The following is a 26,641-nucleotide window of genomic DNA, read 5'->3' as shown; positions in this document are numbered from 1 at the left end:
TTTGCATCTTTTTTCTTATTTTGATTCTCTTTGGATTGTTTAACAAAGGCCCTGTAAGGCACAGCTGAATTTTGACTTTGCGAATATTTAATGATATTTCAAACATTTGCCTTTTAAATGCATCGAAGAGTAACTGTTACGAAGCCAATTGCACATTTTTCAATAACTTCAACCTTTTCTTTCCTTTTATAATAAGCAGAGGACTGAAAATGCTGTTTTGTGTTGCACCTAGAGCATTCACAAAAGCTTTATAGAAGCCTGCACTCAAGTGATTATTATTTCCAATGCATGATAATTCAGTATCTGCAGTCTCCCACAGAGCCTTGTCTCTGTCTTGCTCTTGCTTTCAACACAAGAAAAATCCTGCTGCTTCCCAACAAACAAACCAAATACAACCATTGTTTATTACGATATAAATTTTGTGCTAGAAAGGAGAAGGAAAGACTGGGAATTTTACATGCTTCCCACTCAGAAGCAAATGCAACAAGATGTTCAGTATGATATAAGATCACACATTACTGTATGGATTACATTGCTTTAATATCCAGATATATTTGCAAATGCCACTTACATAAGTAATTTTAATATCATATGCAAGGTTTTTAATAACGAATGACTTGTTCAAATCTACTATATCATTATTGGTGCTGGAATAAGTGACCTGATTTTTTGAAGTATCGAAGATGATGCCACTTATTTAAATGCTCATAAGGACTTCTGGGCATACATTTAGGTTGATTTTTGTTTAAGCCTTGGTGTCATAAAAGATATTAGAATTATTTATGTAATCTGACATTCATAAATGACAAATTGTTCCTCTGATTCAAATATCTATGTTTGCCCAGCCACCAATTCTAAATGCATATATAAAATATCTATTAAACTAATCTGCACTGCATGGAGACATCTTTCTAGCCCAGTTCACTCTCTAGTCATTTTACCTTTTTAAATTCAACATGCAGTTTGTGTACCTAACATTGCGAGAACTGACTCACTGAACAAGAAATATGTGTACTTCTAGATAACACAGGGGTTTTTAAAGTAGCAAGGTGATTTTTTTCCAAAGAAAGGTTATTAACTTGTGCCTTTTAAAGGGGGGGAGGAATTTGAATAAAGACATTTCCTGTTGGACTAAACAGTTGAAAAGGTTTATTTGAACTGAAAGAGAAGTCATTCTACCTTTTCACTCATGCAAAGGTCATAGCACATGCAAAAAGAGTTTATTTTTCTAATACTTTATTTGTGAATAGAGGCATACCTTGCGTACCTCACAGTCCAGATGGTACACTTGTGCAAATCCTATTTCCAAACTGGTTTGTGTTTTGAAACTCCCAACAGTGCATTCTGCTGCATTAATCTAGGTTATACTCTGCAACAGAGCTCCACAAATCCTGTTCAGTAAACAAGAAGGTCCTACATGTTATCACCAGGCTTACCTTGGAGAGGAGGTCCTGGAGATCATGTACTCCATGATCTAAAGATCTATTTTACATTACAAAATTAAAAGTGGTAAGAAGAGATTTTCTCTTTCATGAGTCCTGGGTACATCTGATCAAATCCACTTAGCCTGGATGGGAAACCATCTCCTTGAATTAGAAACAATATGAGGCATAGGCTTTGCTTTGCAGAGACTTGGTTTGTCTTGGTATAGTTTTGCAGACAAAGAAAGATGGAGGTTTGTTCATTCACACACACAGTTTGTGCAAGGAAAATATGCATTTGTGTAGCACCCACCACATGGGGTCTGTAATCTAGGATTGAGGGCTTGTATATATATTTTAAAAGAACAGATTGTTATTATTATTATTATTAGTAGTAGTAGTAGTAGTGGTAGTAGCAGTAGTAGTAGTAGTAATAATAATAACATCAAGCACCACATTTAGGTAACATACTTTCTGCTAAATTACTGTTAAATTATTCTGTGGGGGTCTTTCAGTTCTGTTGAACATAGGATCAAAATACTACAAAAATTACTTCAAGAGAAGTCTCCCTCACTAAAGCTATTCCATGCTGTCTTATCTAGGTGCTCAAAGTACAGCCATAATATTTAGTAAATGAGTTTGATCAGGCAAAGTTTTCACATCAGCTTTTTAAAGTAGTTCTGTTCACTTCTTTCCCTTTTTATTGATAAGAGTTTTGAACCCAGAAAGGGCCATTGCAGTCATCTGTTTTAAAGACTAGCAAAACACAGCCAATAAGTCTTCTTGGAATGAATTCCTACTTCAAGTCAAATAACTAGGTTGAAAACACAGCAGAGTTTTTTCAAAAAAGCAATTTCAAAAAATACCCCATTTAATATTCACAATTTCAAGTGCTAGGGAGGCCATCATAACCTTTGAATAGCTGTTTCTATGGATAATTACCCTCACAATTAAAAATCTGTTTACTGAATAGAGCCTGAATTTGCCTAGTTTCAGCTTCCAGCCGGAGGATCTTCATGTATCTTAGTCAATTAAAAACAAGCCTCTTCCATCATCAAATGGCTGGTCCACACATATGTGTGTAAAAGCCATGATTAATCCCTTTTTACTTTTTTTTTTTTTTCCTTAAAGAATTAGACTTAACTCCTTCAATCTTCTCCTATGGGGTATTTAATCACTTCCAAATATTGTTATGACATTCCACTGGGTCTTCATAACTGTTTCAGTATCTTTCTTAGGCTGTTGACATATGGACACTGGGAACACTTTCTCAATTCAAAATAGGTTGTAGCCAATCTTTTTCAGCCAGAACTAAATACAACCCGGTTGCACCACTTGAATCTGAATTATTTTATCTTTTCATTTTCTGATCAATTCCTATTTGTTTGTCCATACTCAGTCCTTTTTCATGCAGTGCAACCTTTTTGAGTCTGGAAGTTGGCATCTACTATTCTTTAGAAATAAAATAAGTATTTCTGCACTTTTCATATATTTCAAAGGAGTCCCCTATGTTCCTTCTTTATTTTTTCCTGTATTTTACAGATAGCCATTTTAAAAACCATGTTTCTGTCACTATAACTACGGTAGTCATACACCTTCTATTGTACAGAGATCTGACTCTGTTTTTCTAAGGCCACAAGCCAGATTTTTACAGATAGGACAATTCATAATTAATCAATAGTAATTCAATATTTTTAACTATCAGGTCAGCTCACAAAGGGTAATGAATCAAATATAGACCAGAAATCCAGGCTTGTCTGTACTCTAGATAGCCTGGGGTTTCCTGAAGTAAGAATTACACATTCTAGAAAATAATTGCCTCTGTCTCCAGCTAATAATTTAGAGTAATTTCTGAGGTGTCTGCTTTTTATTAAACATTAAGCTAAGATTATTGAAAGGAACTAGAGGATCTAGATGCCCAGACAATATTTCAGAGTCCAACATTTTAGAAACTACAGAAAAGTTTCGGAATTCAGAGAATCCCACTTCATTGGTGTCAGACTGAACTGCATGAATCTCTAGCTGTTTTTACAACTCTCAGCTTTGATGGCATCTACGTAATATGCAAAAGTGAATCTTAATTTGGTGACTGCAATGAAAGAATAACAACTTGCCTTAGAGAGATTCAGGCTTCTCTTAAAAATTAGAATGATTTCATTTTTAGCAAAACATCAGTCTACATAATGCAATCAACTATTTTTCTTTTGCAATCAGTTTATTGTAAATATTGTATCAGTCCCAATTCTTGAGCATATTATCCTCACAAAGAACCATTGTCTTTACTAATAACAGGAAAGATTTAGATTTAGCAATCCTTTTTTTCTTTTTATTTAAAAAAAAATTAAATTAGATAAATTTAATCTTTAATCCCTACTAATACTGCCATAACAAAGAGTATGACAGTACTCTTTAGGCAGTAATTATTTAACATTAACCTTGCACTGGTGTACTAGAAGCCATGAATATGTAGAAAAAATACATATTCCTTCTGTGTTTTCTGCTGAATAGTAGCTAAACACTCCAAAACCACTGTGTGAAAGCATTAACTAAACTTATTCACTTTACAAGGAGAAAAACATATTTCTGCAAAGTCGATATACATATTACATTTTATTTGTGGAGCTCATAGGACCTGAGGGAATGGTGGGAATATGCGCCAGGGGAGGTTTAGGTTGGACATCAGGAAAAGGTTCTTCCCCCAGAGGGTGGTGCAGCACTGGAACAGGCTCCCCAGGGAGGTGTCACGGCCCCAAGCCTGACAGTGTTCAAGAAGAGACTGGACAAGCCCTCAGACACATGGTGCGAACTGTGGGGTTGTCCTGTGCAGGGACAGGAGTTGGACTCAATGATCCTTGTGGGTCCCTTCCAACCCAGGACATTCTATGATTCAGGAAAGTACTTGAGTGATGTTCCTAGTTTTGAATCAAATTTAAAGCTATGTTTTTAGGTCTTTTTCCAGGTCAGAATTAATGTACAAAGTCAACATACAGAGATTTGCTACAAACAGTAACAGAACAGCAAATAAAAAAACTTAGAGTGCTCACTGGGTAGAGCAATAAAAGATGCTTTTGAATTTTATATTCAGAGAAAAAGTTTATTAAGAGATTTTTCTGTTTCTTTTAAGCTATAAGAGGGTGTCAGACATCCACCTGAGATTCATAATACTGTTTTGCACTGATTGTCATGCCTCTCTGTGTGTAATATATAGGTTCCTCCTATGAATCATAACATCATCAAGATCTCTTGTATACCAGTCCAATTTGCCAGGGAAAAAAACCCTTATAAAAAGAAATTTACATAACCATGGCATACAAATAGGATTAGTGTACAGTTAACAAGAACTGCATTCAAGAGGAGTCAACAGCATTTGCAAGATGCTTAACAGCCAGCATATGAAGTAATTCTGAGACACAGCTGCATCTGGATCATTTTATAGTTTCTTTGTTCCTAACAGGATGCTCTCTCATATTACTATTTTATGTGCAGTTAGTCAGCCTTAGAGGTCTTGAAAACTCATGGTAACAGCACTCCCATCTACACAGCGGATCAAGAAATGTACAGACAAATCTCATCTCTCTCTTTAAAGGATAAAATAATTGACACCTACAATCCTCTGTGTGTGAGGACAGTGTGGAAAACACCATAAAGTCAAAGTCTAATTTACTTTATAATGTTGTCAGAATTATTCACAGGCATGATGTCTCTCTTGGTGGAGTGGCTCAGTGGTTTTATCACAATGGGAGCAGAGAAAGTTTAACCTTCGCATTAGTATGCTGAATAGGTACCCACACACAATAATATCACTCCCACACCATCTTGGGTGCACAGCCTCCTTCCTGCAATTAGCACCATCTCCACTCCCTGAAATAAGGGCCTGGAAAACTTGTCAAACAGTGAACGATAATTTTCATAGCAAGTTCACCTTGTCAGCTTAGTAATGTGAGCTGATTTTCTAAAACAAAGGGGCATAAACTTGGCACGTCCATCTACTGACATTCCGGTTATTTTCAAAAAATGCCAGTTCTACAGTTTTTAAGGCTGAATTCTCATAACCTTACAATGGGCTGCAAGCAAAGTGCTGACAGCATATTCTTTCCCTTTTTAAAATTTTGTCACTTGCTAGAATGCCCAAAGACTTCATAGTGTTTGCGCTGTGTTTGTGAGAGACCTGCAGCTGAAGGGCCTGTGCTCCACATATCCTCAGAGCAGCTGGACGAGAGACATTTTTCGGATACTTCCTTCCACGTGGGGTTCCTGTGTACTTGCCCACCCTGCTGTGAGTTTTCTCAGCCCACTTGGCAGCCAGGTTATTATGTACCACTACTCTGCTGGCCGTTGCAACTCGGAGCCCAAGCAAAACTAGACACAATGATCATGATAACAAACTTTCCTGGGGAAGGAGGGAGAGGTGCTGAAAACCAGCATACAACATTCCCCATTTTTTTTCCAGGATGCAAGCTTACACATCTCATTTAGACAAAAGAAATTTAGTTTGTACAGGCACAGTTTGCTTCACATGGTGACAGAGGGATGCAAATGTGCCTTTGCTACTTAACCTTGAAGCCAGAGTTCAGTCCCCTCTCCCTTTGTCTTATCCATGTAGCTGGGGCTGACTGGCTAAAAGTACCTGAGAAAAGTGCAAGAGAGGCCATTAAAATGTTCCAACAACATTAGAACAAATTGGAGGGGAGGGGAGCAGTTCATTAGTCTGCTTAAGAAGGCTGAGGATGACCCAGACTTTTCATAATATAAATAAATGTGTGAGGCCAGTAATTTAAAACCAACCTTGACTTTCGTATTTTCTAACAAATACCATGCCAGAGGGAAAAGAGACTTTGTCAGCTGCCCAGGGATAAATGGAAGTAGTATTTAGAAAAGGTCAAATAAAATTGTCCCCAAAACTGTGTGATAAATCAAAATTCATTTCTGTCTGAGAATATAGTATGCAAAAATGTCATCATGTTATTAACATTCTAGCCAGCTGCATGCTCCAGTATCATATTTGTCTAGTAAGAAAAATCAAGGACCAGTATTTTTCACTCTTATTAGCACTATAAATGGCACAGAATTCATAGAATTATGGGAGAATGAACTCAATTCTTTTTCTTGCTCCTAGGTCTCCACAACTGTTCAGTCCAGCATTCTGCTCCTCATTACTCATGGCTCATCCCGCTAGAGACAAAACAGAACTATGTAGGGACCCTGGCTCAGTGAATCTTCATAAATGCCAAAATGAGCCTATTTTAACATTCCGGTTTACTAATTCTGAGTTTCATACATATATATACAAAATCTGTTAAAATGAACTAAATATGATAAACAAATCTGTGAAGAAAAACAAATTCAAACTGGCTCTAGACATATTCTTCCGATCAAAATCGCACTTTAAAATCACAGCTAGGTTTGCCTGACATATCCTCTTTATTGCAGTATTTTATTGCACTATCTAATTTACTGATTAAGAAGGTATGGTCTGCACCTATGACTATGGGCAAGACTCATAAAATCCATTTCTTTCCTATCTTTTATTCTGAAAAGACAGTGGTATGAAACATTTGTTTATTAACTCTGATAACAGTCTAGTTCACTACTGACCACAGACTGCTTCTCAGAAGCATGAGTAAGGAAAGAAATCAAAGTTAAACAGATTTAACATATTTTCTGCTTTTCAATTCAAAATATTCCTGAAAAGTGCATATCTCTGTGTATTCATGAAAGAGCACAGATACCTATGCTGTAAATATTGCATGAAGAATAATTCTTTAATCTAGACTTATTTATGTGAAAGACAGCAGGCTGTATGTAATAGAGACTTCTGCATTGTAGAGAATAAAGACTTCATGCTTCTAGCTAACCCCAATGACTTGGAATCAGTTCTTGAATGTTAACAGCTGATATTCATTTGTGATCATTTTGCTGCCGAGGTTCCTGATGGTCTATGGATGGCAATATGCCCCTTGCAAGGTAATATGCCAGTTTTCCAGGACACAGTTGTCAGTCAACTGTGGATTGGGGTGGGGAAAGCATATTGCACTGCCAAGGCTATCCCATCTGCATGAAGACCATTGTTTTTTGAGAGAGTGGCATACCAGTGCCAAACGCCCAAGCCAAAATGAGATACACAAATCACAAAAGAGAGGATGACGTGGAGGTTTCAGGCACTTGACTCTGCCAGAGAGAGGTTGAACACACAGGTGTCCAGCATGTGCAGCAAGGGGTGCAATATTCAAGCACTCATACAACATAGATTTATGGAAGAAAACTGTCTCAAGCATCGATAAGCTAGAGTAAGAGTCCAGGATTAATATATTGCATTTGTCTTGAGAAAACTGAATTAGTCCAAGCATGTGCTGTGGCTGATTATGGGATATCAAAAAAGGTACCAAAAAAGCAACTTCAACAGGTACATTATTCATACCTTAGTCACATGTCCAGTTCCTGTTGCTCATGACTTCTTTTGCCAACCAAACCTATCTATCCTTATATGTACTTGCATAATTTTTTATATAACCCCTTTAATCTGTGTTTTAAAAACCTTTCCAGCAATAACCAGTTCTTAAGTTGTACAGACACAAACTGTATTCTCAGGTTATTTAACAGTCACTCTAATGTTAAGCTTTTAACCTAAGTACTACAAAGATCTCTGTGCTAACTGCGGAATGTTAACCACGAACACATCAAAAGTCAGAAGTAAAAAGATGAATAAAATCAAAGCACTTCCAAAGTGATTAACAAGTGGGGTACTGCAGTAGTGCTGCATAGACCCCTGTCTTGAGCTTGATCCGTTTCTAAAACTTTCCTGCAGCTGTTGATCCAACATGGGTATATGTGTTTGTATCCATACTGTTGATTAGAAGTTACTGAGCACCTAGTTAATAGGTCATCTAAATTTGGTTGAGTCAACAAGAACTTTCACACACACACACACACACACACACACACACACACACACACATACAAAAACCAAAAAAACAAAAAACCAGCTTAAGTAATTAATTAATCTTTGCATTATCTGGGATGTTGGGGGGCACCAAGGAGAATGCGAGATACAGACCATGACAAAACCAGAAAATTTATTACTCAACAAGTTTAATAGCTAGAACCACATAGGCACTCTATGTCTTAACCCTAATCACTATATCTAATGAAACATCATTGCAAATTGTACAGGTTATGAGATTCAGTATGTTTTTCTAATGCTGATCAATTTCTGGTTTTTTTAATGTCTTCATTATTCAATAGTATTTGCACAGTAGAATCAGACTCTGTATTTTAATTTTATAATTGTATGCCTGACTAGTTAGCCATGTATTTAGATCCTTTATTGGAAAATAAAATTCTTCAGCTGCTGACCAACAAACAGCAGATTCCTCACATAAGTACTCTGATTAATTAATTTACCATTTACAAAACTGAGGATTTCAAAGCAGTTTCAGAAATACTTCCATTAAAGTAAAAATGGACTACTTTTACCCAAACTTATTCAATGATCTTATTATTGAGTCCACTCTGCAAGCACATTAGAACACTGAACTGCATTAACATTATATATTTGTTTCCTTTAAACCAGCTGATTTCTATAGAAAATCATTAACTTGGTCTGTTCTCCTTTCACAAATAACTTCCACAATGACTAACTGATAAATGCTGAATAAAATGTCAATAAAATAATATATTAAATAACAATAAGTTGTTTAATTAAGAGGGAGTAGCTAAATGGAAGAATCCATGATAAAATCCTAACAATCTCTAGCTTAATAGTTACAACATATTATATCGCATACTAATATTGACAGATTTGGTTTTTACCACTTAATGTTCAGCACATAGCCAAAGAATCTAAAGGAAGAAAATATTACTTCTAAGAGTTATTTTCTCCTCTACAGTCAGTAACGAAAGACAGCAACATCCTGAGGTCAGTTCCTGTGACTGAAGATAGGAACTGCTTTCCAGAGATGCTTATCTGCTTTCATTGCTTATTGAAGAAGCCTATGGCAAATACACTCCAAACATACATACCTTGGTTAATCTAAAGTTAGGATCATCTGAAATTCTGTTGAAGAAAGTAACACTCTTTCGCTTAATGAACCAGACTAGCTGAGCTAACTCAAGGGGCCTCTAAGTTCGGAGAAACGTGATTCTGAATAAATCCCTATACAAATAAATAAGTCAGTAAAGGTCAGCTTTCATCTGCTATTCTTAACTTCTTAGTTTAGCAAGGATTCTGAGATATTTTTTCCTCTGATGAGAAATATACACTAAAACTTGTGTAAAGAGTATAAAACTTGTATAAGAGAAACATGAATGCACGTAAGAAATCTTTCAACTTGTGTCGATTTTCTGTCTCAGAAAGCACGTTTTGATATGATGTAAGGTTTTAGTCTCTTGAGTACACGGTTGAAATTCTATTGCTGGACATATATAATATCAGACTGATAAAAAAATTTGTAAGCATTCTTAAGTCCACCACATCATGAAATAGGGTGAAGGATAAGGGTGCAGAGAAGAGACCACATGATCAAACAGCTCTTTCCCCCTCACAGTATGACCAGACTAGTGTAGGCTGATACTTCTAGCTACAGCTCCCCTTTGAACTTCGTGAAAAGGGGACTGAAATTTCACAGCTTACCATCTCTAGAGGTTCCTGAAGCAGAAGAGATTTCTCTCACAGTAAATCAGTTTATGCACTTCTGACTACACTAGAATACAATTTATGGAACAATCTGAAGTCAATTCTCTCATTAGCTAAACCACATGCTTTGAGATGAGACCCATTACTATGCTCAGGCACATCTTGAAAACGGCTGTTCATATTTACTGAGGCAGTAACTCCTTTGCCAGGTTCATTTCATGCTCTGTAACAAAAAGGAAAACCCAGCAATCTAACAATTATTAAAAAAAAACAAACCCAAAACCCCAAAAACCAACCAACAAACCAACTAATCAACAAAACAACCAACCAACCAACCAACCAAAAAACAACAAACAAACAAACCAACAAACCAACCAACCAAACCAAACCAAACCAACAAACAAAAAAACCCAAACAACAGAAATAAATTATGGTCCCAGGGTAAAAAACAACCAGCTCCCCTTCTCCAAATGAATAACAGTCCAAGTCGAATCTACTCAGCTAACTGGAACATTACTATTTGGGAATTACAAAATAACGAGGCAGAACTGCATTGATATTCAGGTAATACATTTATCTGTACATTTTTTTTTAGCTTCAAATAATATAACACTAAGAAAAAAATACTTTTTTACAAATACCTTAGCTTTATTCTACTGAAATTACACAGAATTACAATCTGAAATTATTCAGATTCTACCAGCAGCAAACCCTACAATTTGAATACTGACAGGAGCAGTTCTTGGATGCTTCATGGCTGATACCTGCCAACATCTATTTCTGACCCACTTCACTCAGTAAAGGGACAGGGAAGTGAGCTTTTTACTTTTTTTTGCCATCTATTGCTCTCTGACCACCATTTCATTGAGGTAATTGCTCAAAAATTCTCACCTTTAACTAATGCCAAAAAATCAGGAAATGCCACTATGCCTTTTACAGCAATCAGAACAAAATTAGTTGCATTGGGATATAGAGTAAGTCAATAATATTAATGTTAACAAAAATTTAAACAAGCATACTGAAATTTCCATCATCAGGCATTACTTGTCTCAGAAGGTACTAACCAACAGCTGTAAGTTTCTCACCTATGACATTTGTAGTTATGTTGTAATGTCACTAATCTAAAGGTTCTTTTCCCTAATCATTGCTAAGAAAACCAAATTGCAATCCTGTTATAAGCATGTATAGCCACTGAACTCTATAATCCATAGACTTCCGCTCCTCTTTTGTCATGTCACCTGTTCTTTAATTTACCATGTCTTTTTATTCTAATAATGAATAACCTATGTATACCTGGAGCAACAGAATAAAGAGGAGGACATTTTCCATTTCAATTAAACATCAGCCTCACTTTTTATAGTCTGGCTTCAGGAAAATGAATTATGAAGCACCACATTTTATATATATATATAAAGGAAATTAAGGTTGAATCTGTCTTATTTTAATCATTATCCATCATCTGCAAAATTTGCTTCTGATCACTGAGGTATTGTATAGTTGGATGAATACAAGTTATACAAGAAGAAACTGTAATTGTGAGTTTTAGCAGCTTTTTGTTTGTTTGTTTGTTTTGTTTTATTTTGATTTTGGTAAGAAATAATTACTATAGATCTATGTAGGTGGTAAAAAGTAAACTTCTGGGCTCTTAAGGGATGCATCACTATTCCTGACTTCTCTAATGAATTTCTAACCATGATAAATAAATATCAACTTAAAGAGTAATTTAAAATGTGGAGCAGAAGTTCATTTTTTCCAAAATTAAATATTACAAGCAAAATACACAGATGTATTTTCTGCAGTTGAGCAAAAATGAAATAAAAGAATGTGAGAGTTTTATTACAAATATTGGCAAAAACACCTTAGGTAATTCCCATATTTGGGTGTAGATAAAGTTTCATGAAGTTTGTAGGATATCCACATTATCAGGCAGTTCTACCCTGAACTAGTTATGGGTTGGTACACACACTGAAAGGCAAATAATGTTCTCTTTGCACTCTCTGTTTTGCTGGAGAGAGACTGTCAGCTCCAGAACACGACTCAACCTGCACAAGATGTGAATTCTCCTTAGAGGTGCCTGTTTTCCTCCAGGGATTGTAGAAACAGCATCAGGTCACTCAATTTTTGACTTAGTTACCTCAGATAAGTACCTATGCTAGGCAATAAAAGTTAATTGCTATTAAATATCACTCTTGATTTTAGCTTCTAAGAATACCTTTCCTCAACTTTTTCCACATCAAGCATTCTGCTCCTTAGCAACTTTTCAACTCATTTAATATTCTCTGCACTATAAGCTTTTAACATTTTTGCTAATAAACACATTTCCAAGCATCTTCATCTGCCAAAACTTCCATTATTGTTCTCATGCCTGTTCATTTGCTGCTTTCACGTTAAACACAGCATTATATTTCAGTGTCTTAGAGCGTTTAGGAAGCATTTTAGTTCTGAAGCTTTTTGGATCATGCTGCAAATACATGTAAGTAAAAGTATAGTAGAGAAAAATGGCTCCTTTAAAATGCATTTGTTTATTCTCACTCTTTAAAAGATGTCAACTTGGCAGCATAGCAGACTTGAGCTCTCACTGATAAAAATGAGCAAGAAAATGTGGCTCAGCATTGCTTCAGCTTTGACCCAAAATGACAAAACTAAAGCTACAGAAGTTAAATCTAAATGCTACAGAAAGCCTGAAGTTATTTTCTATACTTGTTAACTGAATGTTTTCCTCTCTATTAGGATTGCCTTCAAAGATAGTGGACCAAAGGGTGCTTTCTGTGATCTATGTACATATATATCAACATTTCACATTGTGCAATAAATATCCATTGGATGGTCAAATACGTGGTCATTGCAATCTCAAATAGTTACATCTGTATGCTACTACCTGCAGAAAGACTGTGTGCCCATATACATATAACCAGTTTAGTCCTCTCTTTGTGTACTGAAATATATTTGAGCATAAACACTGGTGACCAGACCTCAACAACTATTAATTTGTGCAAAGGAAGATAGTCCAATTCACCTCTCATATAACACGATGAGTTCTCCCACTACTTTAGTTGCCAACATGACAGTCCTTGAATCCGTGTGTGTGTCTATGTGTGCACACATGCATGAGTGTGAAGACAAGACAAGAGAATTCACTTTAGGGAGATCTAATCTTTGATAGGTACTTACTCCTCCTCCTAAGGAACAATACATGGTCACCAGTAAAAGAATTTTGATAATGAATAAAAGAAAATAACTCTATACATTTAGTTAACACATTTCTTTCTTCCACCAAGTGACAGCCTGTACTATGTCATAATATAGCCAGCAGTAAGAATACTTTAGTGCTTTACGCAACCCACTGCTTAGGTCCTAGTTCACTACATCAGCACTATTAATGCAATATATCTGTCAAGGCTTATTAAAATTCTTTTTGATGTGTATGTTGGCTCATAAACCTCCACACTGTATTGATATTGCCTACGGGAACATCCTTGTATCTCTGAATCTCTGCAGATGGGATGATAAAAGAGAAATGATCAAAACTTTTAAAAGTTCAGTCTCTAGCAGAGTTTTCTCTTCCCAAACCACTTTTGAATAGGGTTTTGTGTTGTCATTCTATAGCTATTGTTCAAAAAATGGCTTATAGAACATTTTAACGCATAGAGAAAATACTTTCTTACAAATAAATAATTGATGGATAAAAAGCAGATGATGGATCTCAGTCCACTTTCATAGTGCTTTGTATAGTGCTTTCTAGCGCTTTGTATAGATGCTGTGCCTGTACCAGTCCTTGGGTAGGAAACAAACCCTAGCAGCCAGTTCAGTCACTAGACTGAGCAAGAATTCACCAAGTCAGCTGGGGAAGTGAATTCTGTTCATATTATTCTTCATGTGTGCAATCTCTTCCATTTTTCTGTTTGTAATTAATTGGTACAGGGCACAGGAATTGCCCCTAGAACTGTGAACACTGTGCTCCCCAGTTTGGATCACCCCTCAGGTGGCAGGTGATGCTATACACTTCAGAAATGTATTAAACTTTTACGGTGTGTTTAAACTGAATCACATTGGTGAAATTTCACTGATGATGATTTTATGTGAATTTAACTACATATACCCATAGTCTATAAACATTTTACCAATGTTAAACTGTAGTGCTGTTCTTATGCCTTTAAATGGTAATTAATTGACTGGAAATCTGTTATTCCACCCAAATTTTCTCAACAATAAGTTTCCATCGGTAAGTTCTTCAGTCTCCCTGTAAAGGCCCTTGCCTTAACAAACTTCGTTTTCTACCTGATTTTCTACAGATCTGAACAATTAGACCCTAATCAAGTTCAGATTGAAGTCTACGGCTAATCTACTTCTTACTGATACAGGAGGGAAATTGGGAGGAGTGAGAGGGAGCCAAAGACTGAATCTTAAATAGGGAATTGACCTTTATACATAAAAATATGCACTGTATTGATATACATTCACAGTTCTTCAATACTAGGCTAAGTCTGGAGGACATTTCTCTCAGAAGCAGTTTTGTGGAATTAGACTGAAAATAAGAAATGGTCACAGGGTGCTTTCTTTGGGGTCAGGGTAAAAATAAGAAAGTTGAGTCATTCTGGGTTTAACATTTACCTTTCCTACTTCTCTCTCCTCCTTCCCCCTCTTCTTTTTTTTTTTTTTTTTTTAATTATTTTTTAATGAACTTTACTGTATAATTTTTTTTTTTTTTTCACATTTTTGGCACCTTTTTATTCTATTCCTGCAACTATATATGGAGGACTGTAAAATAAAATGGAAGAAAAAATAAATGTGTAGTAGCAGAGACTGGCAGCCGGTTTCCTCTGTTAGCTTTGGAGACCCCAAAGCATAAATTAATCTGTAAACATTCTTCATCCCAAATTTTAATTCTGATTTAAATGAAAACCTGAATTGCATTCACTTCCAGTTGGTGCACTCTGTCTTACTTTTAAATGCTGAATGCTACATACAATGAATTATCCAACAATTAAAATTTGAATCGAATTAAGAGATTTCTTTAACCTCATACTTACGGCCAGGAAACATCTTGAGGGCTCCCAAAAGAACCTCAGTTTTGAGGATCAGTATGGAAGTTTCTGACAGAAGTTTGTCCTGTGGTTTTGTTTCTGTATGTTTTTCTTGAAAGTAAGGTGTGTAATATTCTCTACAAACAGATATGTCATGATGAAAGATACATAGGTGCTTATCTTTCCTACAGAACTATATTTTATGCATGATAGATGGGTTTCCAGGATGAACAGGTTGCCACACACTTTCTGAACACCTTTTGGTTCTGTCTCCTTATACTTTGTGTGGTAGCAGGTTACTCCCTTGAAGTTTACCTTAAGATCTCCAGGACTAAAGGTCATAGCATGCCTTGAACTGCCTCTGTGCTGGATTTCAAACCAACTGTTAAAATAGCCACCCATTATCCCAAGAAAATGTCAGTGTAAATTCAAAAGTAACACTCAGATTGGAAGAAAAGTGATTTTTTTTCTTCGCTCACTCTTCCACTGGGATATTAAGGAAGTGTAAAAGGTATTGTGGCCAGATTAAAAAAGAGCGTAGCAATCTGATAAGGAAAATTGCAAACATGGGAAGAGGCTACCAGATTTGGGTGTGGAATTCACAAGCAGTAGTTTGTTATCTAATACAGGTTTGGTTTCCTGCAGAGTGAGAGGGGAGAGCTGGCCACATCTGTACGGGTGGGAGTTAACTCACACTTGCTCCAAACTAAGTCACTCTTCTGTCAACCCTGAAGACCATAGAGCTAAAAGATGGTGCTTGAGCTGATGTGCTGGTTTGACTGAAAATGAGTTAATTTTCTTAATGCAGTTTGAAACCTTTATTTTTCATAGCTAGCATGGTCTTTATTTAGACTTAGTTTGAGAACCAGCAGATAACACCCCAGAACAGAATTAACGTTTTTAATTGCTCTGATCTGAGAGCCAAGGACGTTCTGAGCGCTCTGCCCACAGGTGTGAGGCAGCTGGGAAGGGGGGGATAGATGGGGCAGAGCTTGACTGACATCCAGACTGATCAATGAGAGTATTCCATCCCATCAGTGTCATGCATCATATTTAAGGAGAGCTGGGACCTTCTGGTGCTCCCCTCATTGCTCTCAGAGACCTGTTTGGGGGGGTTCTCTTCGGGACTTTCTTTAGTTCAGCCTTTTGCCATTCTGATGTTTTGCAGCGGCTTCAGGTCCTTTCTGCCTTTTTTTCTCTTTTCTCTGTTTGGGATCAGCTTTGGGACCAGGTGCTGTTTCCTGGGACTGGCTGCTTTGTGTGGATGGAGTTCATGAGGAATTGCATTGAGTATCTTCTATTTTATATTCTATTTCTATTTTAGATATATATTTACTACTAGTGTATTAATATTTTGTTATTTTATTAAACACTGTTTATCTCAATTCAAGTTTATCCCTTCCCTTTCAATTCTCTTCCCTGTTTGGAGGCTGGGAGGAGGAGTGAGTGAGCAGCTATCACGGTTGTATTGCTAGCTAAGGTTGAACTATGACAGCTGAGAAGCTTTTCCTTAGGTGTTCCCATAGCTTCTAGGCCTCAGCTAGTTTCAGTTCGTACAGCTTAGATGCCACAGACCAAAGTTGGTCAATTATTGCATTTCCCAGAAGGAGAAGACCAAGTGCTTAGATCTCTATGTATTCATTTGTTTTGCATCATGTCTGAAAAACAGGGTTTGTCACTGCTGCCACAGTGTGCCATAACACCACAGTGTGTGGTGTACTGCTGAGCCAGCAAATTGCTGAAGAGAAGAAAGCAGTTTGTAATTTCCGTTTCTTGTACATAAACACTGAAGGCTACTTTTGTGAAATTCAGATCCTTATCTCTGGCAGCTAAGGCTTCCCTCTGTCAAATGCAGCCATAAAACCTCAATTTGAAATAGAACAATCAGATCAGTGTCTCCTGTTGCGGAGAGAACCACTGATGCTTTGGCAAAGCAACTCAGCATGCAGAGCACTTACTCAGGAAATGCAAAGTAAGGGTACTAGCCCTGCTTAGCTTTGTTTGCTTGCCAGATATTGCCTTATACACGCTTACTTTTGGATCCACAGATAATGCAAACATATGGACGTGAATGAAAGAATCACGGGATGGAAAGTATAAAAGGCAAGTGTAGATACAATTCTGTTGCTTAGCAATACTAAAAATCACGTCAGCGGGGGTGAAGCAGGGAGTCTGTAGATGTTCCTGAATAAATCCAGTAATTCCTCCAGTGGTGCATTCATACAAAATTAATAAACCTTCTGATATCAAAGACAAGAAGTCAAACTTGCACAGTACCTGGACAGACCTGAACATCAAAATATCTCTGGCAGTTTTAAAAGCAAAACCATTTTCAAGAATGGGGAAGTTGTTTGCAGACTGAAACTGTACAGAGGTGTTGGGAAAGGCAAAGCCTTGTACAACAGCTGCCAAAGGATAGCAAACTGTTATGAAGGACAAGTGGGCATTTCTTGCACTAAAATCCTCTCTCTATACACTTAGTTTCTGCTCTTGGCCATGTAATGGTGACAGATGTGTATAGCTGAGGTCAACTAAATTCTCCTAACCTTATTCAAAGCTCTACTTTTCCACTGTTCTGTCTGATACGTTCAGGTTTTACTCAAGAAATGAATTCTTCCTAAGGGCTTTAAAAAAAAGAAAGGAGAAAGAGGAAAGTAGTAGAAGAAGAAAGAACAATGATAGCCTTAGACACGTGGGCTGACATTTTCTCTTCAGAAAATATTATGGAAAATACTCGGCAAGCTCATGGCATAAAAAACTCTCATAAGAAACAGACACTACAGGACAGGGCTAAGTTCAAAATGTTACAGATGACCAAAACTGTTATTTACTTGACAATGAAATACTGTTTTTTCATGCTATTTTTCTTTTGTTTGAGATATATTTTGAGATGCACAGCTTAAGCAGACAGTGAAGCCAACTGTCACTGATCTCTGAATAACTGAGAATTGAACTTAGATCCACACAGGTTATTTCAGACTTCATTATTTTAAAGTCTCAGAGAATTTTCACATTTGCAATGTGTTACTGGTGACTTTGTTGACTACAACATTTAAGCAGATATGCATTTAAATGCCAGTTAGTATTCCTAATGAGTTTTAGGTAAATCAGATATTTCCTTGACTAATGCTTTCTGTAGAATCCAGAACGCAGAAGAATGTATTAGTTTTTGTGCTTCTGGCTCACATGGGAAATAAAATGAACTGCTTTTATCAAATTGTGATTGGAAAATAGTGCTTCCATAGGCTGCCTTCGAAACAGGATTAAGACAATCTGTAAAAAGAGTCATTCTAAAAAGTCAGCATGTTGCAAGATGATATAGATCTCCTTGCATTGCTCAACCTTCAGACTTTTTAATATCCTTCCTATTTCCATTTGATTCTTCTGAATTTTATTTTACTCTCCTGTGCTAAAACAGCAAATTGTAAACCTGCTATAAGATTAATTACACAGAAGGTATAAATCTAGCAGGGTCAGCAAGCTCCCAGGTGAACTTTGCTTCTTTAGCATTATTTTCATCATGACTTGGCTACGTATGAACTACGTATGAACTAGGATACATCCTTTGTTCTAGGAATTCCTCTGAAAAAGTTCTCCATTTTCTCTTTACATAGCTTCTGCAGGTGCCATATGAATATCTTTTATTGATGGGAAATACAACTGGTATGAAGACTTTGAAGGACTGTGTGTAAAATGTCCTTTTTGGCAATCAAAAGAAAACCTTGATTTAGATATATATATTTTTTTTCTAAACTGTCATGGCAGTTTTTGATGTCATTGTTAAACTAAAATACATATTTTGGTAGAAGTATAGGTGGAAGTCTCATGTAAAGCTGAACCAAAGGGTATTTTCTGTGCCATAAGTATTGGGGGAAAAAAAAAAAAAAGGCACAAGCTGAGCAAAAGCTCACCAATGATACAAAGAACCCAGGAAGACATGTTCCAGTGCACACAAAGTGGAAAACAGATCAGTGCACCTGCAGTAACTCTGGGACATCTGGAAGGCATCTGGTTTATTTTCCCATGAAATGTCTGTAAATTAACTAGATCAGTTTATGTCTCTTTTCTATCCAAGAAAGGGGGAAAGATTTCCTGCATAGCTGGAGAATCTCAGTTGAAAGGATGCTTCCCACAAAGCACTGCAGTGTAGATACCCTTCACTCTCGCTTCTATGCCTCAGACATCTCTGAGCCCTGAAGCCCCCCCAGGCTGGATAATCCCTGGTCTCCCTGTCTGAGGAACACCAAGGGACAGAAAGAGGAAAAAAGAGTGTGGCCCCTCCATGGCATGGTATGATTCAGTTCTTGGAAAGATATGTTAATTCAGCTAAAATTAAAAGAACAAATGACTAAAAAAAACCTTAAAACAATAGACACAGAAGCAATCATAAAAACTATGCTTGCTCAGCTGGGCTGTTCCTAAACTAACTATTTGAACTAAGGATTAAAGTTTAGTGAAAACCATAGCGCTTTTTAGATCTCCTTTGCCTCTGTGACTTCAACAAGCCAAATCTCTTCAGCCAATGAAGTTGAAATACACAGGACATGCAGCTCTTTATCTGTCACACCTCACAAATCACATTTTCCAGCATTAAAGTACTATTCATTTTGGCCTTTAATTACATGACTTATCAGCATGTCATATTTCCCCCCAACGCACTACCTACAATAATTACATTCTGAATCGGTGTGACATTCAATATTGACCTTTATTTATATCTCTCACAAACTGTTGAATGTTTATTTATAAACCATGAAAAGCAGAGTTTGTAAGAATATTGATTCAGCACATTAGAAAAGCAGTAGCTTGGCATTCTGTGAGTATAAGTAATCACAGGCAATTACTAGAGACTGCTTTTCACTACTAATCGTGGGTTTAACCTTACAATTGCATTACTGAATTTGTTTCACTTTGTCCATATATCACCAGGTTCCTAATAATAAGTCTGATATTAACATAATTTAATAATATTCAGGGGAAGAAAGGTTTTAATTGGTTTAAAAAAGGCAGATATATAATCTATGCCATGCAGTGAGAAAGGTATTGTAACAGCCTTTTTTATTTTGCAATAAATTATAATTAATATTTAAATGCATTAATGAAATAAGTACTTAGTGGCTGGGTCACAAATCTTTGATGTTTATGTCACTAACAAAATCACTAACTGCTCCTAATGATGCCCCTGAGCTAAGCTTCACTCTACTCCTAGTATAAAAACTACTTTGGCTGCCGACAGCATGAATTTGCAAGTGTGAAAGGGAAAGCCAAACTACAAACAATTCTTTTTTTTCTTTATCCCAGTATATAATGGGAAGAAAGCAGTCAAATTCAGGAAAACAACAACAACAACCAACCAAAAACAACCAAACCAAAAACCAGCCAAACTTAGAGAAAAGCAAAACCAGCAAACAATAACTAAACCCTCAGATCTATGCAAACAGGACTACTCTGCAGTCTCTTCCTGTTCCTAGTGAGCCAGACTCAGTGCAAGAGGCAATGAAGATGTAACCGTCTGCCTGGGATTAAATTAGAGCTCTGAGCAGCAGTGGGGTAATGACAGCTGGCTAATGACCGTGCTTTTGGATAGGACTGAGCAGTCATACTTCATTATTTTTTTTTTTCTACCAGACTCATACAGTCTCAGTGTGAATTTACCCAGGTTAAAACATGACATCGGCTCAAGTCAGGGTTGAGAAGTCACGTTCATGAAACATAAAAATTGTGTGCTTTTTTTTCTCCTGATTTCTACAGCTTTTAATGAAAAGTAGATTGAAAGCAAACACTTGTCAGAAGGAAAAAAAAAAACCAAAAAAAAAACCGCACAAAAAACCACCCAAACAAAAACCAATAAAACCCAAACCAAACCAAAACAAAAACCACACAAAAAACCAAACAACGTCTTTGAGTGGAATGCTATCCCAATGAGATAACACTCTGCCAGGGATACAGTACCGCCTGTACAAATAGTATGGTTTTGTTGGCAAATTTGCATCTAGTTTGGGATTTACGCTATCTTTTGAAATACCCTTAGCTGTAGTCTTCATATTTTCTTGGGAACGAGTTCTATTTTCTATATGCCATGTTTAGTTCATAACTTTTTTTTTTATTTAATGAAAAATAATCTCCAGCGCAACAAGCTTTATAACTGTCATAATTCAGTAGGGAAAAGTATTTCAGGAATCATAAGCTCCTGAAAAATCATAAAGACCCTCCTTTTTTAATTTTAATTGCTTTATCCTCCCCATATTTTTTCTGCTTACATTTTCCACCACTCAGTGACAGATCAAAGAAACTATTGTGATCACTGAGAATGTTTTGTTTAGAGCTAGAGAGAATAACTTAGCATTATTTACTTGTAAAGTACCCAGAGCCCAGACAGAGTAAAAGATGAACATGAAAAATATGCACACGTCTTTTCTATCACATTATTGGAAATCACAGCTGGCAGCAACTTCAGAAATATTTTCAGTAGTTTCTTCAGTTTAACATGAAATACTAAATCACAGTTAGTCAGGAAGGTTTGGTGTTTTTTTTTATCCTTTGTTCTCCAGGAAAATGTTGAGAAAAACAAAATGCATTTTAAAACATTGACATTTGAATATGCTATATTTTTATGGGGCAAAATGAAAGAATAACACTTTTTTTTTTTTTTCCCCCCACCAATTGGTAACAAGCAGAAAGGCCTACTGCATCGTTTTCAGTCAGTACCAACATTACACCCTCTCTGAAGAAAATGCTTCAGAGAGGATGTGTCCCTGACATGAGATAGGGAGCAAATCCTTCTGAGTGTGTGACCCACCAACTCCTTTACAGAAATGGGCCAGACAAGGCTGAGCAAGTAAATTAAAGGCCCAAAAAGGAGATGCTGTTACCAATTTTCCCATTAAGAAATCTCTTTCTCATGGTATATAACTGTAGGCTCAACCTTTTTCTCCGTGAACAGCCTTTGACTATGGCAGTTCAGTGAGATAATGGGTCCAAAAGTAGCAAAGTATCTTTTTAGCTTGTGATGCTGAAGCTAAGAGAACCCTTCTTTGTTCTCAGCCGGTGCAGACAATGGACAAAGATTTCTGTAAAAGAAAAGACCTGCAACAGTTCTTTCCATTTTCTTTTTTTTTTTTTTTTCCATTTCCCTTGACTTACCCAGATGTGGTATTCTTATCACAGAATCTCTCAACATTAGCGTACAATTAAAATGAAATCTGTGCTGAATCTGGATGACTTCCAAAACAACGAGAAAAAATATTTACCTGCCTCTTTTTCTGGTTGCAAAGTTGTGTGCTAACTCTAAGGAATGGATGCAGTCTTTTAAAACAAAGTTTAAAGAAAAGGATTTGTCATTTTCTACAACTGATAGACCAGAATAAAAATGCACAGTTATGATATGATCACAAAAGCTTGGATCTCAGAGTAATCACAGCCTTTCCACACATTATTTATTAATCTTGAACATTTGGTGTCATTTGGGGTTCTTCGCGTCTGTCTCACCAGGCTGCATGTGACACAAATTCCCTAAAACCAGCAATTGTTTACCGTTTGCTGTGGGTATGAACGTAGCCACTGAGATTTTAATACCAAAGTCAGTCTGGCAATCAAAGTCAATTCTACATTTAAGTAAAAATATTCATTTCAACAATCTTTTAATGGGATCACAGGATAATGATCCTAAAGAATTGTGGCCAGTAGGTCGAGGGAGGTGGTTCTTCCCCTCTATTCTGTGCTGGTGAGACCACACTTGGAGTTCTGGGTCCAGCTCTGGGGTCCTCAGCATAAGAGGGACATGGACCTTTTGGAGCAGGTCCAGAAGAGGACACAAAAATGATTGATAGAGCCTGCACAGGCTCTCTGGGCAACTGCTCCATTGCTCGATCATCCTCGTGGTGAAGCTTCTCTTTCTATTCAGTCTGAACTGGCCCTTGTTTCAACTCATGCCCATCATATCGCACCATGCCCCACTGTGAAGAGCTTTGATGCATCTCTTTGATGACCTTCCTGCGGGCACCATGTGCAGCTGCTAGGTGTCCCTGAAGTCACCTCTTCTCCAGGCTGAATAAGCTCCAGTCCCACAGCCACTCCTCACGGAACAAGTAATCCAGTCCTGATTGTGCCGGTGGCTTCTACTAAACTTGTTTCAGTTTGTCAGTGTCTTCCTTGTATGGAAACTGAACATAGTATGCTAGATGTAATATAATAGAGTATCACTATATATATATAAAGCAAGGAATCTGTACTATACCTTGTACAAACCACCAAGCACTTTTAAAGATTTTAAAGTCTTGCTTTTATGTTAAAAGATTAAAAAAAAAGCATTATTGAGATATTGTTATCATCTTCAAGTGACATTACAAAAAGGCTCACTTCATGATTGCAGAGCTAGTAGTTCTCATTATAGGATCATAGGATCATTTAGTGATCTTGTGATAAGCCCCATTCTTGAAAGGGCTTTTGTGCCCAAAACCCAGCAAGCAAGATGTAAACGTTTCCTGGGTATGCGAAATGGGAAACACCTGCACATTCTGTACATTCATGTGATACCTTGGCAGACAATTTGTACCATATTCTGTTTGAGATTCACAATTTACACATCTGTTACATAAATGACATTGCTTACTCTCTACAGTCTGATCCCATCAATGCATCAGGATCTAATGCCTACTGACAACAGTGATGTCAGAGTTCAACACCTTCACTTAAAAGCTGACCCATGGGGACGTCACTGCTGTGCAGATGAAATTTGGGGCTGCACATATCTGCATTCTGCACACTCGGAGGCTAAACAACCGTATCTGCCCCCAACCAGACTATGTGGGCATGGATTTCATGCCGATGTCCTGCCACTGTTCAGAAAGAACTGCAAGAATTGGCAGTGCCAGAGAAAAAGGGAAGGCAACCCTGTAGCCCAGGAAGGCACTTGGGAGGAAGAAACCTTGGTTCTAGCTGAGTAACAAGGATCATGTATTTCATTCACTGACTTTTGTATGAAAAATTACCCTTTCCTCCCATGCAGTTTCCTAAGCATAAAATCAAGCTCTTACTTGATGACTACCTCTCTGGCTTCATGGCTTCTGAATTTGTAATTGAAAAATATCACATCATACCGGATAAGAGAAGTTTAGAAACCTCATCTTGTTGAGCTCTTGAATTGCAGTCTACTGTACAATATCTTGGCTCTACCTTCACCTCACCCTCTGGTTGTGATTTAAATGAAGCGAGACAGTCCTGTAAATTATTTTTGTGTGTGTGTAGTTGTTTCTTTTGTTTGTTTTGTTTTTGGGGTCTTTTCATTATATAGCTTTAATTATGTGAATCCATCAAGGATTATAATTGTCATAAATATTTGCATAGATAAATAATTAAAAGTAAAATAAATGTGAATCAAACCATCCTTTGGGAAAGCTCAAGTTCCAGAGGTGTCACTATTAATGTTTTCTCACGAAAAACATGAGTAGACATTTCTAATAAAATCCATCACCCAGTTGCATGATGAACAAATGCTGTGAGGGCTGTACTGCCCTAATGAATAGCAGCAAAAATTTGCTTGAAACATTTAAATTCTTATCATAATCACCATCCTTTATATATATAGCCAGTTTTGAATTACTAATTACAATCCTTACCATGTTATAACATTGATGTATATTGGTATTTCATTGAGTCCTGAGCAAAGAGAAATGCTTTCCACTCAGTATTGCCTTAACATCTCCAGAAGGAAGTAAACTGTTGCCCCTATTTATAAACTCAGGTATCTCAGTAGACATAAAACCCAAACAACTCAGCACCCCCCCGCTACACCTGTATAAAAAAAAAAAAGAGCACACACTCAAATTTCAATTGTCTAGTAAATTTTAAACAAATTCAAGCTTAAAAACCCCTGATTTTAGGTTACCTTGGATACTCTGTTTGCAACCTCTCTGCCCACTGTCAGTCCCTGAACAAAGGTCCGTGCAGCAATGAACGCTCGAGTCACTTGAACCTTCAGCTTCCTTGGTACATCTCCAAACGGCTTCAGCTGGTCTGTGTACTTGCTTACACACTCCAGATAGTCCTCTGTGAAGTGGTACTGAGGGTTTATAAGCTGGAACATCCGTTCCAACAGCCGAGCCCAGAAATCATTCAGCATTTCCTCCAAGTTCACATTGCCTCCTGTGTAATACCGCTTCAGTTCTGTGAAGAGGTCCTGGAACACCTCAGAGTTCTGCATGTACAGCATGCCATATGTCCGGACAAACATGTCATTTAAGGACCTTTCTGCATTCTCCAGAAGTTCTCGGAAGAATTCTGCAGGGAAAACAAGCAGGTGTTAATGGACGTATTAGTGAGGCACCAAGGGTTTTCTGATTGCATTCCCATGTTACCATTAGCAAAGTTTGTCCTAGTATGTTATTGCTGTACTATGCTTAGATTTTCCCAAGAAATTCACTGAGCATGTACAGTAGTTCTTTAAACACATCTGATAAAAGCAGACATAGCTTCTTATGGTTTTTACAAGATCCCACCTTCCTACAGGATTCGCTTGTCAACCTTCCTAAACTTCCTTTGGAAAAGAGTTCAATGAGTGCCGTGGCCTGTAAGTGGGGCATTGCTGACAGTGAGGCAGAGATGGCAATGTCTTTGGCAAAACAAGTCTATTTGCTGTGATTAAACGAGTTGCACTGATGCAGGAGTCACCACGCAGCCAACTCTGGGATACCAGATGCTAAATATGTGGTCATTGCCAGTATACACATCTATGTGTGCTGACTGCAGGGATGTGCTGACTTCTTACCGTCTTGGCTAATGCTATACTGTGAATATCCTTTTAACACAGGCCCCTGCTGTGACTACAGTGACTCGTAAAAATGCAGAACCACTGCAGTGCACTGTATAAGACTGCATAAGAAAAAATCTACACTAAATTTGAAGATTTGCAACTGTAATTAGCTGAAAGCAGAATCCACTGAACACTGTAGACCAGTCTACAGGGACTCAGTAAGAAAAGAGCTTCTTCATTTCGACAGAAATCATGCAGAGCTGCAGTCTTTGATCTCCCAGATAATTGCAAAGGTGTTATAATGAAAATGTATACACAGAACACTGAGAACATGTTCACTACATCAAAGCACTTATTAAAAGGAAAATATATTCTAATAAATATATCAATGTCTAAACTGTCATTAAAACCACAGCTCTTCATATGAAAGAAATTCCATCTGGAAAAGAATATGCCTTTGTCAAATAGTTCATGGAGGGAAAAGTAGGAAACCAAACCAAACCAAAATAGAACATCCACCAAAACCACAAAGCCCACAACCAAAAAGAAAGAGTTGTTAGTTTTTGTTGCCAAATAGAATAACTTGAGGTCCACAGGTCCTGATCATTATTATATATATTATAAAAATTTAGCATTTATTCTTCTAAGAAATAATGCATGCTGGCTATACTGCTGAATACATCTAGCTCTCTAGTCACACAATCTGGAAGGCAAAAAGATGTCTGAGAACCTGAGGCTCAAATTAAAATTTGTTTTAATGTTGAAGCCAAGCTTTCAGAGCAGTGAAATTGTATGATGACTGGGAAAGACCATC

General features: G+C 37.1%; 1 protein-coding gene across 2 annotated transcripts in view; it reads right to left on the bottom strand.

Moving 5' to 3' along the window:
* GPC6 (glypican 6) overlaps positions 1-26,641 on the bottom strand; it is a 786,144-nt gene that overhangs the window by 334,473 nt on the left and 425,030 nt on the right. For both annotated transcript variants that reach the window (XM_071806659.1, XM_065851136.2), the window contains exon 3: positions 24,964-25,355. In XM_071806659.1, coding sequence (XP_071662760.1) covers positions 24,964-25,355 — 392 coding nt within the window. The remainder of the gene's footprint in view (positions 1-24,963; positions 25,356-26,641) is intronic.

Source organism: Patagioenas fasciata, chromosome 1 (genome assembly GCF_037038585.1).
Source record: "Patagioenas fasciata isolate bPatFas1 chromosome 1, bPatFas1.hap1, whole genome shotgun sequence".
In the NCBI taxonomy this organism is placed as follows: domain Eukaryota; kingdom Metazoa; phylum Chordata; class Aves; order Columbiformes; family Columbidae; genus Patagioenas; species Patagioenas fasciata.
The sequence above is the reverse complement of the archived record's forward strand: the minus strand, read 5'-3'. Positions and strand labels throughout refer to the sequence as shown.